This window comes from Hirundo rustica, chromosome 1 (genome assembly GCF_015227805.2).
Source record: "Hirundo rustica isolate bHirRus1 chromosome 1, bHirRus1.pri.v3, whole genome shotgun sequence".
Taxonomy (NCBI): Eukaryota; Metazoa; Chordata; class Aves; order Passeriformes; family Hirundinidae; genus Hirundo; species Hirundo rustica.
Window position 1 is genome coordinate 107,284,991 of NC_053450.1, and position 12,239 is coordinate 107,297,229.

At 37.9% G+C, this 12,239-nt stretch overlaps 1 protein-coding gene across 25 annotated transcripts in view; it reads left to right on the forward strand.

Annotated features, from left to right (window-relative positions):
• The window catches only part of ARPP21 (cAMP regulated phosphoprotein 21), a 196,970-nt gene that overhangs the window by 84,570 nt on the left and 100,161 nt on the right, over positions 1–12,239 (forward strand). For 12 of the 25 annotated variants that reach the window (XM_040086952.2, XM_058423594.1, XM_058423599.1 and 9 more), the window contains 5 exons: positions 7,898–8,066; positions 9,743–9,942; positions 10,343–10,384; positions 10,778–10,813; positions 11,710–11,799. In XM_040086952.2, coding sequence (XP_039942886.1) covers positions 9,781–9,942; positions 10,343–10,384; positions 10,778–10,813; positions 11,710–11,799 — 330 coding nt within the window. In that variant the 5' untranslated portion in view covers positions 7,898–8,066; positions 9,743–9,780. Of the gene's footprint in view, positions 1–4,590; positions 4,683–7,783; positions 7,807–7,897; positions 8,067–9,742; positions 9,943–10,342; positions 10,385–10,777; positions 10,814–11,709; positions 11,800–12,239 lie in introns of those variants that run through there. The other 13 variants (XM_040086960.2, XM_040087010.2, XM_040087055.2 and 10 more) reach the window with 4 other exon arrangements.

The window sequence follows — 12,239 nt, forward strand, 5'->3', positions numbered from 1 at the left end:
AATGTTACATTGTTGATAAAGAAAAACTAATAAAATTATATATTAAAAAATATAAAATCATCTGATACTGGGAACTCTCAAAGGGTCTATCTAGCCTTTGTGGATTTTGATAGAGGAGACTTGGCTGGAATATTAACTTAGAAAACTTACTCAGCATTAAAACAAGCCTGATATGAATTGTCTTTCAATTTGGAAAGTATAATTGCACTTTCTGAGCAGCACAGTATGTGGGGGGATGTCTCATATTGTATGGCAGTGCTTTTTTGATTTTGTTTTTTAATCTTTATTGCTTTTGGTTTTGTTTGTTTTTTCTGGAATGAAGAATTTTACTTCAGCTGCAGACTGGTTTTGTTTCAGAAAATGGCCTTAGGAAAGTGGGAATAGCTTCTATGTTTCATTCTGGTAATCAAAAGAGACTTTTGGAGGAAAAGAAAGTATTTTATTTTTCCGTCAATTTTTATATGAAAACTTTTTGCTGTTTTGCAGTCAGAGTTTGTCTGCTAAGGCAATTCTAGTTGTTAAGCTCAGGTCTGTTTCATCAGTGTAATGCTGCTTTGCTCTTAGCAATTATTTTCTTTCAGGATTTGCCAATTAAGCTAGTGCTAGTGAAAATGCACCTAATTTGTCAGGAAATGCCAGGATGAAATATAGGGCCTATTATAGAAATTGGGAAAGAAAAAAATCAGGATAAGCACATGTGAACCTCCATGTGGTCAGTTCCTGATGTATTTTCCTCTGTGTACGCCTCCATCCCTTGCTGATGTTGGAAGAAGCATCAAGCAATTGCTCGTAAGTTAGGGGCCATCTGTTTCCTGAGTGTTGTGTATTTTAAAATACTGTGCAAGTAGTATACAAAAGTGTTTTCTTTCTTTTGTTTAGGGATGTTGTGGGCTTTCTCCCCCCTGCCTTGGACACAACTGTTTTGTGTTTGGTTATTAGCGAATTATGAAAGATGGCTTAGCTGGCTGCTCATTTATTACCTGCAGTCTACTTAGACTGAATTCTTCAAAGGCATATGCTCAAAATGCAGCTGCACAATGCTTGGCTTTTCTAGTCATGTCCTTAAGCTTTAGGAGGAACTGAGTAAAGAAATAAGCTGAATTGATCTTGTAGTTCTGTGTGTAAAGCAAAAGGGACATAATCTATAGCTGCTTGGGAGAAATGGTGAAGAGAAGCCTTTGAAGGAAGGAGTAGGGGTGGCTTGACTTAGAAAAGCAAGAAATGTTTCAAGAACTGCATTAAACTCGATTATATGCATTTATTCTATAAAAATTAAAGTTAGTGTAAACTGTATATTTTACTAGATTTCATTATGCATGATACATGCAGATTACATATGCATGTATCATGACATCACACCAGCAGCTTTAATTATCTCACTGAGCTTGTGCTTGGTATCTGTAGCCTCATGAGTTCAGTCCACAGTGGCTCCCACACTGGCTCTCTGCAGCAGCTCTGATTTGCCCTCAGCACTGCAGAGACCCCTCTGTGGTGAGCCCAGGTTCATTTATGCTGTGCTGTTGATTAGGGTTTCGTATTGAAATGATAGTATTCCTTCTGGGATATCCTTGTGTTATTCATTGTCCTTAAAATGGTTTTGGATTTTGTGGAGATGGAGCTCCTCTAGTGCATTCACCACTATGTGTTGATGGGTGCAGGAACGTCTGTGTCCAGAGTGTGGTCTTGGTGAGAAGTGAGGAAATGATGAAGCAGACTGTTGATTGACAAAAAAATATGGACTAGAGGTAGATAGTAATGGAAATAATGCAGACCTGTTTAACTGGCAACTAAAAGGAATGGGCTTCTTAAAACCTAACAGCAAATGATGTGGTGATGTACAGTAATTTCCCACAGGATGACAAAACTATTGCGAAATCAAGAAAGCTAATTAAACTGGAGGGCAATTATTGGCACAATAAGAAAAATGTACAAAATATTTCATTTGTACGATGAGGTAATGGAGATGATGTCCTGGCAAAGCAGTGAGATTCTTGAACATCCTTAGAGCAAAATTACTAAAGCATCCTCCCTAGATATCTTCTAGTCATAAAATAAAGCTACTGGTCTCTAAAGAGGACTTAGTGGTATAATTATCTTGGATAGCTGAGAAATAGACCTGATTATCTGGGAAGATGACTTTCAGTCCCTCTTTCCATTTGAATTGTGTATTTGCCCTTGCTGGCTATTGTTTTCATTACAGGATTTAAGGAAAATGACTTTTGTGTATTTCAAGGAGACCTGTTTGCATTGAGGATGGCTAGGAGCCTTGCTGTCTCTCTCTTTGGACTCACAAGTGTTGTGTTGTTTTCCACCACCTAACAGTGAGACCAGCTAATTTAATTACTTTGTTTTCAGGGAAATTTGTCAGGTTTTCTTGGGGAATGAGAGAAAATTCAGCATGTGTTTGAAATGCATGAGGTGGTGTTGAAGGCTGTTCTAAAGCAAACAACTCATTCCAGGAGTGCTGATTTGTACTTCTGATTAGCTTGTTAAAAGTTTGGGTGTTACTCAGTTCCTACTAAAGTTGTGTGATTGACATTTATTAGCCAGATCACTCAGCCTCATGTCTTTTCATGTTGATCCTGGAAGACCTCAAATGATCATTGTGACAGATAAAAGAGGTTTTGTTTTTTTTTTTTTTTTTTTTCCTTTCTTCAAGCCTTTGCTTAAGTATTAAAACAAAGCAGATTCTCCCTGCTGGCCATCTATATTTATTTTTCTGGGTAAAGCTTCTAGCTTTGCAGAAATATAACAAGCTGGAGGGAGCATCATTATTATTTGGCTGAAGATGATGACATTGACATGAGGTCATCTGACAGGGGATTAAAGTGAAAAAATATTGGTGGCAATCTGTTAGAAACAAGAGGATACCTTTGAAAAAAGTAATCCAGTGTAAACTACAAGAAGTTGATTGGCTTCTGGGATTTTTCTTTGGTTGTTAAACTATTATCAAGAATCCTTGCTATTATTTGTAAATACTGAGTTTCACATGCAAATTGGTATGAAAGCCAGTGCCATTCCAAGGTAGATTTTTCACCTGGGAGGCTGCTCCATATCATCTAGTTGCCTTTTTTAAGAGACAATTTTTTTTTTTTTTTTTTTTTTTTTTTTGTATAGGATTTGAAGTCTAGTTCAGTGTGTTTCAATCTGCTCTGTTTTCATAAAATTTGGCTGTCTCTGGCACTGATAGTTGATTTCTGGCCTGTTTAAGCTGGGTCAGGGGCCTCTACACTGTTGCTTGTGTGCAGATGCTCATGTTTTTCTAACTCATGAGAAAAAATAGTGTCTGCTGACAGTCTGTGGTAAAGTGCCATCAGTAAATGAGTCTAAATAACCTTTTATTTGCAAAGGTCTGTGACATGTAGGAGCAGAAAATGTAGGCAATCACACTGTTTGGTTTTTTAGTGATGATGAAGAGGGGACAATGTGAGGAGGAGGAGGTGGGAAATAAAATAAGACATCAAACACTTCAATAAAATTTTTTTGCCCTTTTTTTAAGGTTTAGTCTTCAGTTAACTTGCTGGACTCTGTGCATGTCACAGCCTTAAGGGTTTTGTTTTGTTTTGTTTTTTTTCATACGAAAGCATTTTGGTATGAGAAGTGGTATGGATTATTATCCTGCTATGCTAATACACAGCAGCAAGTTTGGCTTCCAAGTTCATTTGTATATTTCTTTGGGAAATGTAGGAAAACGGTGAAAAGGAGCACACTGTCTAACGATGTAAGGACTAGGACTAGTCTTGAAGACTGGGAGATGGATAACTGAGTACTAGTGTGTTTGATCTAAAACTGTTGGATTTATGTTACTTGCCTTTTTTGTTTGGTGGTGTTGTTTGGGATTTTTTTGTTGGTTTCAGTTTGAGGGTTTTTTTGGTTTGTTTTCTAAACAATACATTTTATATCATGGATGTTTTCTTTGAAGTCACCCAGGAGTTGAAATTTCTGTTTTCATTATGAAACCTGAGATTTTCTTTGATTTTCTTAATGGTATAACCCAGAATATTTAAATAAATGTCAAATAAAAGGAAGCTTATGATTTAAGACATGAAAATCTGGCAAAAATGAGGGTTGTGTCTTTGATAATCTTAAGATTGTGCTGGCGTCCATTTCAAGTGGCTTCCAGGAGTCTGATGAGTGAGTTAGTAATAATGAGTCAGATTTCTCTTGGTACATATGGATGAGGTTTATATCGCCAAGTGGAAATTCTAACTGACAACACTGCATCCAGCTCATGGAGTCATACCTGCAAACCTTTATGAGAGGGAAGAATCATGATGGGGTGAGAAGGATCCTGGCTCATAGATGTGGACAGTATCAGCAAGTTTTCAGTAGCAGTATCTGTTCAGGCTTTGAAATGACTTTTACCTCTATGCTTGGCAGATTTGTTTGGAGAAAAGCCCTTGGATTTCAGTCTGTCAGAGTTCTGTTCTGCCTGCTGCTGCCTGCTCTCGGTTAAGAGTATGCTCTTTGACCTTAAAGCCTGCTCATCTCTCTGAGAGAGGACATGTCTCGTACTGGGAGCATAATGATCTTGAAATGCCTGCTTCACCATGTGTACCTATGAGGCCATCAAAACACCTCATATATGTGGGTTTTCTTGGCCTTATAGGCCATCGAAGGGGCTCGCTCACCTGTAGCTGCCTCTGAGGATGTCAGACGTCTCTCTTGAATTTCAGTTGATGGTAAGCTCTCAGGTACTTATTGCATAGGGCTTTCTAACATCTTTGCTTGCTTTTCTGTTCTGCTTTTTTTTTGACAGTTCTTCTGGGTATAGTTTTTAAACTCTTGCATTAAATTAATTGTATTCCTTCCCACAGACTTTTCTTGGAATTTGCGTGGTATGTGTTGTATGAATGTATGTGACCATCCACGCCGCCTTCCATCCCTTTCTCTTCAAGCTCTGACTGTAGTTGTTCAAACTCAATAGTACCTTCAGCTTCTAAAATGCAAATCCTGTTAAAAGGAAAAGAATTTAAGAAAAAATACTCAGTACTCCCATCCCACAGTGTATGCTGAGCAGCTGGTGCTTATGAATTCTATACAAACAGATTATATTTCCATTAAGGTGGATCTGCAAGTGACTTGATGGGTCCCTGTATCTTCTGTTGTATTGTTGCGTGCAATACTCAAGTTGCTTTAAGGAATTAAGGGGTGAAATTTTACTGCAAGCTCCTATAGACTGCTAAGATCCCAACACCCTATGAAATTTTGCTTGCTTACATATCAAGAAGGTGGTTTTTGCCTAGCAACAAGCTTTGTGATTTCTACCTGAGGATCAAAAACAGAAGTGCATTTGTTCAGCCTTTTGCGTCACTTTGGTACTGAAGGTTTTGACAGTCAAATCATCCCTGACATTTCTGTGGATGCACAAGAAAGGGAATAATCCTGTGTGTTTTTCCACAGCAGTGCTGTCATTGCAGCACTGACAGTAGTAAAAAGTACATTCATCACTGAATAACGAGATATCCCGGAAACATACGAGAAACAGAGACATATTTCCAACAAAAATATCTTGCTTTTAATGGCTATTTTCTGACTGATTCCTTTTTGCTATTTATACTCTCCCTGAAATATTTTATGGAAACCAAAGTCCCTCTCAGAACCCACCCAAACAACCAGAAGTGTATTTTACGTATTGTAGTATGTAAATGATTAGTCATCACTTGTAAATTGCTTAATAAAGGAGGAGGAAATCTATATTAAGGGAAGGCGAATAGCTTGATTTGATTGCTATGTATTTCCCTTCTTCTTGTCTTCTTTTTTGTTTCCCAGAAGATAATTATGAAGGATTTCTTTACAAAATCATCCTAACAGACATTGCTCTAGGTTTGAGGATGGTAGCTGTATGTTGTAAGATTATTTCCACTTGCATGTGTTTTCTTGGAGAAATTAATGGATGGCTTTTTTTGGTTTCATTTAAGATTCTGTGGTCTTCTTGTACATTGCCCGTGAAAAATTATGTCTTCAGAAATCTTGAGTGTAATGATACAGGGAACTCATTTTATAATGAAATTTGCCTTGGGTAGAGCATGATAAGATATTGAGCATCTATGCACAAGACCAAGTCTTGGGAGATCTCTTCACTTGCTGCATATGATACCCTTTGGTTGGTTGGTTTACTGTCTGTTTTTTGTTTTGCTGTTTATTTGTCTTATTAATAGTTAATTCACAACAAATGGTCACATTGGAGAGCTCTAAAATAAATTTTGTGTGTGTTCTGATTTTAGTACAGATGTCTGTGTCTCTGTTAGTTTTGGAGGGTTTTGATTACAACAGTCTCCTTCCTGGATGGCTGTTTTCCAGGTGAAACCGTCATGCACTGTACTTCCTTGGGATTTTTGGTTTGTGATTGATTCTGGTTGATTCCCTCTCCTAACCCCTCCCCCCATCTCTCTTGTGGAAGTGTGAGGTAAACAGTTAGTGGAATATAGTTATGAGGAAAGGATTTTGAGTTAGTGGTTTATCCACTCTTTGGTCTCTGAGTATTGGCTCCATGAGATACTTGAGTACTTGGACGTAGTTTTCTATGGTGGTCTTCCACTCCCATTGTGAGCATGTGTTTATAATGAGCTAGAATTTCCAGAAATATCCTGCAAGAAATACCAAAAACATAGTGGGAAGACCTATTTTCTATTACCCTGTACAAATTATTAAATGGTTTGAGGAAAAGAAATAGTTGTGTTTATAAATTTGCAGGATGGCAGTGATAGTTTACAGAACTGCCTCCTGGTCTCCTGGAAAGAGTAGGACTGGAATATTGTGAAAGGCTAAACTCCACTTATGGTGCAGCAAATTCAGCTCTTTTCACATGGCAAGTTCCACTGTGCTGACACATGCTGTATGGCAATTGCAGCTATGCACAATGTAAAATGCACTGCAGAAGCTAGGAGTCTAATAAAATTTAAAAATAAATAAATAAATAAAACCCAGAAAATCATCTCCCGTTATTGTTGCTTGGCTTCCTCCCCCCTCCCCAGTGGAATATATGCTTTCTGTTTGCTGGTTTTTTGTGTCTGCACTGACAGCTTCAACCATGACTCACATGCAAGTCTTGAGAAGAGCTGCCTGTTGTACCAAGACAGTTCAGCACGTGGCCATGGCCCGTAAATCAGTCCAACTCATTCTAAAATGCTCATTTTCTGTTAAATCAGCTATTCAGCTGGCAAACGCAATCCTGATGAACAGCAGAAATTGCACTGCTCAGGCAACTCTCTGTGTGGGTTTATTTCTCAGACCATAACCTGGAAATCTCATATTTCCTCCTTACAAAAGGAGGAAGAATTCAGAAGAATTTTTTTTGGTGGATGTTGTTCAGGGATTAGGATTTCTTCCCTCTCCTCCTCTTCCTCCTCCCATTCTGGATCATTTCAACTTTTATTCAGCTTATTAAATGAGCGTCTCTATTCACTACCCTGGTAAAGGGGGTCACTTTATAAAAGCACCCACCTAGCTATTCTTTCAATAGTGTTTGACTGTTGAAGTTAATTGGAGCAGAAGCCGTAGTTAAAAAGCAGGCAAATCATTTCTCCTCATATCCTCATTGATTTCTGTTGAAGCAAACAGATGAGCTTATATATAAATATGTATATATGCTTTTTTTTTTAATGAAAAGTGCTGGAATTCGCTAAAAAAGGTTAAAATTGAAATGAGTAATCTTCAGTGCATAATGCAATTGTTAATTTTAGCTTCTTGCGTAGGAGCTGTTATGACTTGAACAGCCGGCTCTAGCCTTCATTAGAGAAGAAGCAGGCAGTTTTGAGACAGGTGGAGCTGGATCAAGCTGTGAAAGTGACTTGCTGGAAACTGGTCATTAGTGTTAGAAAGCTGGTTTTACCCATTGCATCCCTCCCTTGTGCCGTGATTGTTGCCAATGTTATTTATTTTTTGTCTTTTCCAGGTTGACTATGGTGCGTCAAGCTCTCTGAAGGACCGGCATGGAGATTGGCACTCTGAACTGTTAATGGGGACATGGGACTCACGTTGCCGTTGATCATTTGTGTGGACTTAACCAGCAAAGACCAACAGAAGACGCTAGAAAGGCAGTTGGAATTATAGCAGTTTTTCAGGTAAATGGCTTCTTTGGTGCAGCTGATCCCAGTGTAATTTTTTTTGTGAGCACCATGTAAGCATGTAGATAAGCTGCAGGTTGATCTGCTCATGAGGAGCTTCTGCATGCACGTGCATTTCTTGATGAAAATCCTTATCAAATTAAGGGTTATTTAACAGACTAGTTAAAGGTCTTGCCACTCATCATGTTTTGAATTTTTGTCAAAGCGGTTCAAGTTTTAGTTGTAACTGCGGAATATCCAAAATCATCAGCCTTCTTGGGGAGAGTGGTGGGAGAAAGGAGAATCACAAATTAGCTCACAGTTAGGCAAGTCAAGCTTCAGGCTGGTTTCATATACCATTCAGTTTGTGAACCTTATAGCTTGATTTCTTGTGAAATTGTCAAATCCTTCTCTAATAGGAAGATTATATAGGAAATTTTATTTGCTTACAGTGTGAAAACAAAATCAGAAATTGGAAGAAGTAAGTGTTTATAACTCTGTATGCCATAGATTTTTTCACTTAAAATATGGCTTTAAAAAAAAAAAAAGTGAGTAATACTGAATGATTAATTACAAACTCTAAAAATGAACTTTGCAAAGTGTGATTTTGCTTCATAGCTGCCGTTTCACTGTTGAGAAGCGGCAGTTTGTTGCAAGAGACCCTTCTTGAAATAACTTCATATTTCAAATACAGTTGTTTTTCTTGAAGATGCTTCTTAAGCCAAATGGATGGGGAAAGAAAAGTTAAATTATTCATGAGTCTCCTTTGACAATTGATCTGTGGGGGAGTCTTCAGGAGGGAGCTGGGGGCAGGGAAAGAGAGAGAAAAGAATAATAGGCTTTAACTCTGAAAAGCCTTTAAAGCTTCTGTACAACAACCCCATTGTAAGCTGAGAGTAAATGCAGTTCAGTTGAGATTTCTTCATTAGAGGTACCTGCCAAGGGCTTTCTGTACAATTTTCCTCGTACTGAAGAGTGACACATGTTTTGGGAAGAGGCTTAAGGTGTTAATAATGGAGCTGTTGGTTTGATCCCTGAAAATGTTGACCCTGAGAGCTTTATTGCCAAATTTAAGTTCATGCTTATCTTGAATTATTACCTCTTAAAAAAAAAAAAAAAAAGATAAATATATATTTATAGTGGTAGTGAGCACCATGGCTTCTGCTATGCATAAAACCTACAGCTGAATACTGAAACAGTGTTGTTGTTAATTTTTGGTTTTTATTTCTGGTTTTTTGGCTATTATTTTTTTATTAAAATAAAATTTAAAAAATAAGGAAAAAAAAAAAAAGAAAATTAGAGGAGAGGAACATCGAGATGCCAGAGACCTAGAATGGGTTCTTTTTGCCTGGTACCATTGAGCTTTGTGGTAGAGAGTCCTTTACTTGTCCCTACCTGAACCTTGGCAGACCTGAGGCTGGGGTGGGGAGTCACAGAACCTTACCTTAAATCTGCTCTCCACAAAGACTGTTCAGATCTGCATGCTCAACCTGACACAATTCTGCTGTTACCTAATATCATTGATTCCATACTTCTCTTCAGCTGGGACATACACAGTTTTCCAGTCCCGAGCTGTATGCTTTGGTTCGTTTATCAAAGGAACTGTAACTGGGAATTAAAAAAAACAAAAAAAAAATCACCCCCGATGTCTTTTTTTGTGTGTGTGTCTGTGTCATGGTATCTTGATCTTTCAGGTCACCAAATCCTGTTATTTTAATTTCTGTCTGGAAGAATGTCTGAGCAAGGTAAATTGAACCAGGAGACAGCAGAGGAAGCTGCAAAAGAGCAGGAGACTGCCATCTCTGAAGCCAACCCGGACAACTGTGTTCTTAATAAATCTGAAAGCTCAGAAGTAGAGGAGGAGAAGCTCAGTGATTCCAAGACAGAGCTGCAGGTAAGACAGGAGTAGTGAATGGGCGTGTTAAATATCAATGTGGTACCATTGCTTTTCCATTTGTGTGGGTTCTTTCATTGCCTACACTTCCTCTGTTTTTTCTTATGATTTTGAAACTGTTTCTATTTTTTACTTTTTAAGATTTTATTTATGTTTTTATTTTGGGTTCTCTTTACTTCACTATAAAATAAATATTGTTACTTGTTATACCTTTCAAGCTCTTCAGGCTGCTGTCCATGTTATTACTTTTTCTGAGAAATTAATTTCTAGACATCTGTTTTAAAGCTTGATGAGATATTTGACTGTTTTCCCTCTTTGGGGATTTAGAAATCTACCTTGATCTCATGAATTTACAGGTAATACTAATGAATAATTACTTAATGTGTGGTTTGGTTTGTAGGTGTTACTGCCAACAAAAAGTTGTTTTGCAAAGCCTAAGAAGGTAATTTGATAAGAAGACTTTATTGGATGAGGGGTTTTTAATCCTTTTTGCTCAATCGAATAAAAAAATAAAGGGGGAGACCACAATTTAAGAGGAATTTGGAGAGGGGGAGCATTTACTTAAGTATACCTTTTCTTGCATTTTTACTTTAAGCAAAATTACGGAACAGTGCTTTTTCTTGTTTATACTTGTTTGTAAAATGAATCAAAATGAGCAGAGATGATTCTTGGTTTTCCCTGCTTTCCGAACTGGGATTGGGGAAGTTGCTTTTGCAGTCAGTAACTGATTTTAAAACATCAGTTATAAGTGATTTTGTCTGTTTATTGGTAATACTCTCATCATGCCCAGTGTCCACTGAAGTGGTAACTGCTTCTCTTCTTTTGTTGTACCCAGAAGCGAGGTGCAAATCAGCAGAAAAAGAGATCCAAGGTAAGCGTCCATCTCTGTTTGGAGTTGCATGCCACAGTAGGATGAAGAATTTCAGTTAAAATACCTGTCTACAATCAAAATTGCATTCTTTTATCGCTTGTCTGGTTGAGTTTTTTTGTTGTGTTGCGGGTTTTTTCCTTGCCCCCTGCCCCATAGTCCTTTTACACAAAGGCAGAGAACTGCCTCCAGATATAATGTGTCAGGCTTCCCTTTATCCATCATAATTTTATGCTGCTGGGCTTGCTGTGTCCTTGTGTTAGACAGCATGTGTGCTTCTGTGCACCACTGGAAAAGGAAAATGTTCCCTCCTTTTGCTTTAGTAATTAATGTTTCTGTTGGAATTTTATTTTAATGAAATAATCTTGACATAAAGAAACAGAGATTGACTAGCTCGCTAAGGGGGAAATGGGTGGGGGCAGGGTGGGAAGGAGCGTCTAGAAACAAATAAAACCCTAAAAACCTTCTTTGAATTTTTCAAGTGCAGATCCGTAATACACACATTTTTTTGTCCATGTTTCTTGGATATAATACTACTAGAAGAAAGGGAGGGACTCCCAGAACAAACAAAAAAGACCCCAAGTCAAATGAGAAAAGGAACGCTTGAGTTCATGTTAAATTACTTTCAGTATTGGACTATCTGTTCTTTGCTGTTACAATTTTTAGTGGAAGTGAGTGAACTGTAGCTGAAATGATAAAAGCAAAAAGAAACCTACCACCTTCCCTGTGTGGCAGATGTATTTGCTGCTTAGAATCCTTTTTTTATCCATGTCCAAAGCAAATGCATTTTTTTTGATTGGGTGGGTAATTGTTATTTGGGAGCAGCTGATGTGGGCAGCTTATGTGACTTGAGGTCAGTAGTAGTGTTTTGTGTTTTGTTCTCTCTCTCTCTTATTCAGTCAGGAGCTAAGGGAAAACTCGTGCGGAGTCTTGCAGTGTGTGAAGAGTCATCCCCTCGCCCAGGAGCAGAAAATCTTCATGACAACCAGGTACACTCGCAATCATTGCTGTTAGCTGCATGATTGGCCTCCATCTTCAGTTGCATGATTGTCCTACTTAATCGGGCATTTAACAGTGTCTTTCTTGGGGGAAGAATTACATCCGACAATGAACATGTTTTTTTGGAGTTACTGGTATAGCGTGAACTTTAATTTGAAATACTAGTTTTATACTATATCACAGGGTGTTGTTTGCTTTTTTTTTCCAGACCCCCTGAAAATTTCAGCAAATGGAAAAGAATTCAAAAGAATTCAGATTTTAAAATTAAAAAAAAATAGTAACAATCAGAAAGAATATTAATATGTTCTTTTCTCTAAGGCTATTTCTTTCGAGGCTGTACCAAATACAGTTACGAATATGCTCTGATTTGTGGTTCCTCTAAGACTTCACTTCAGATCAGTGTCCCCCGTCACGTAAAATTCAAAGGTCC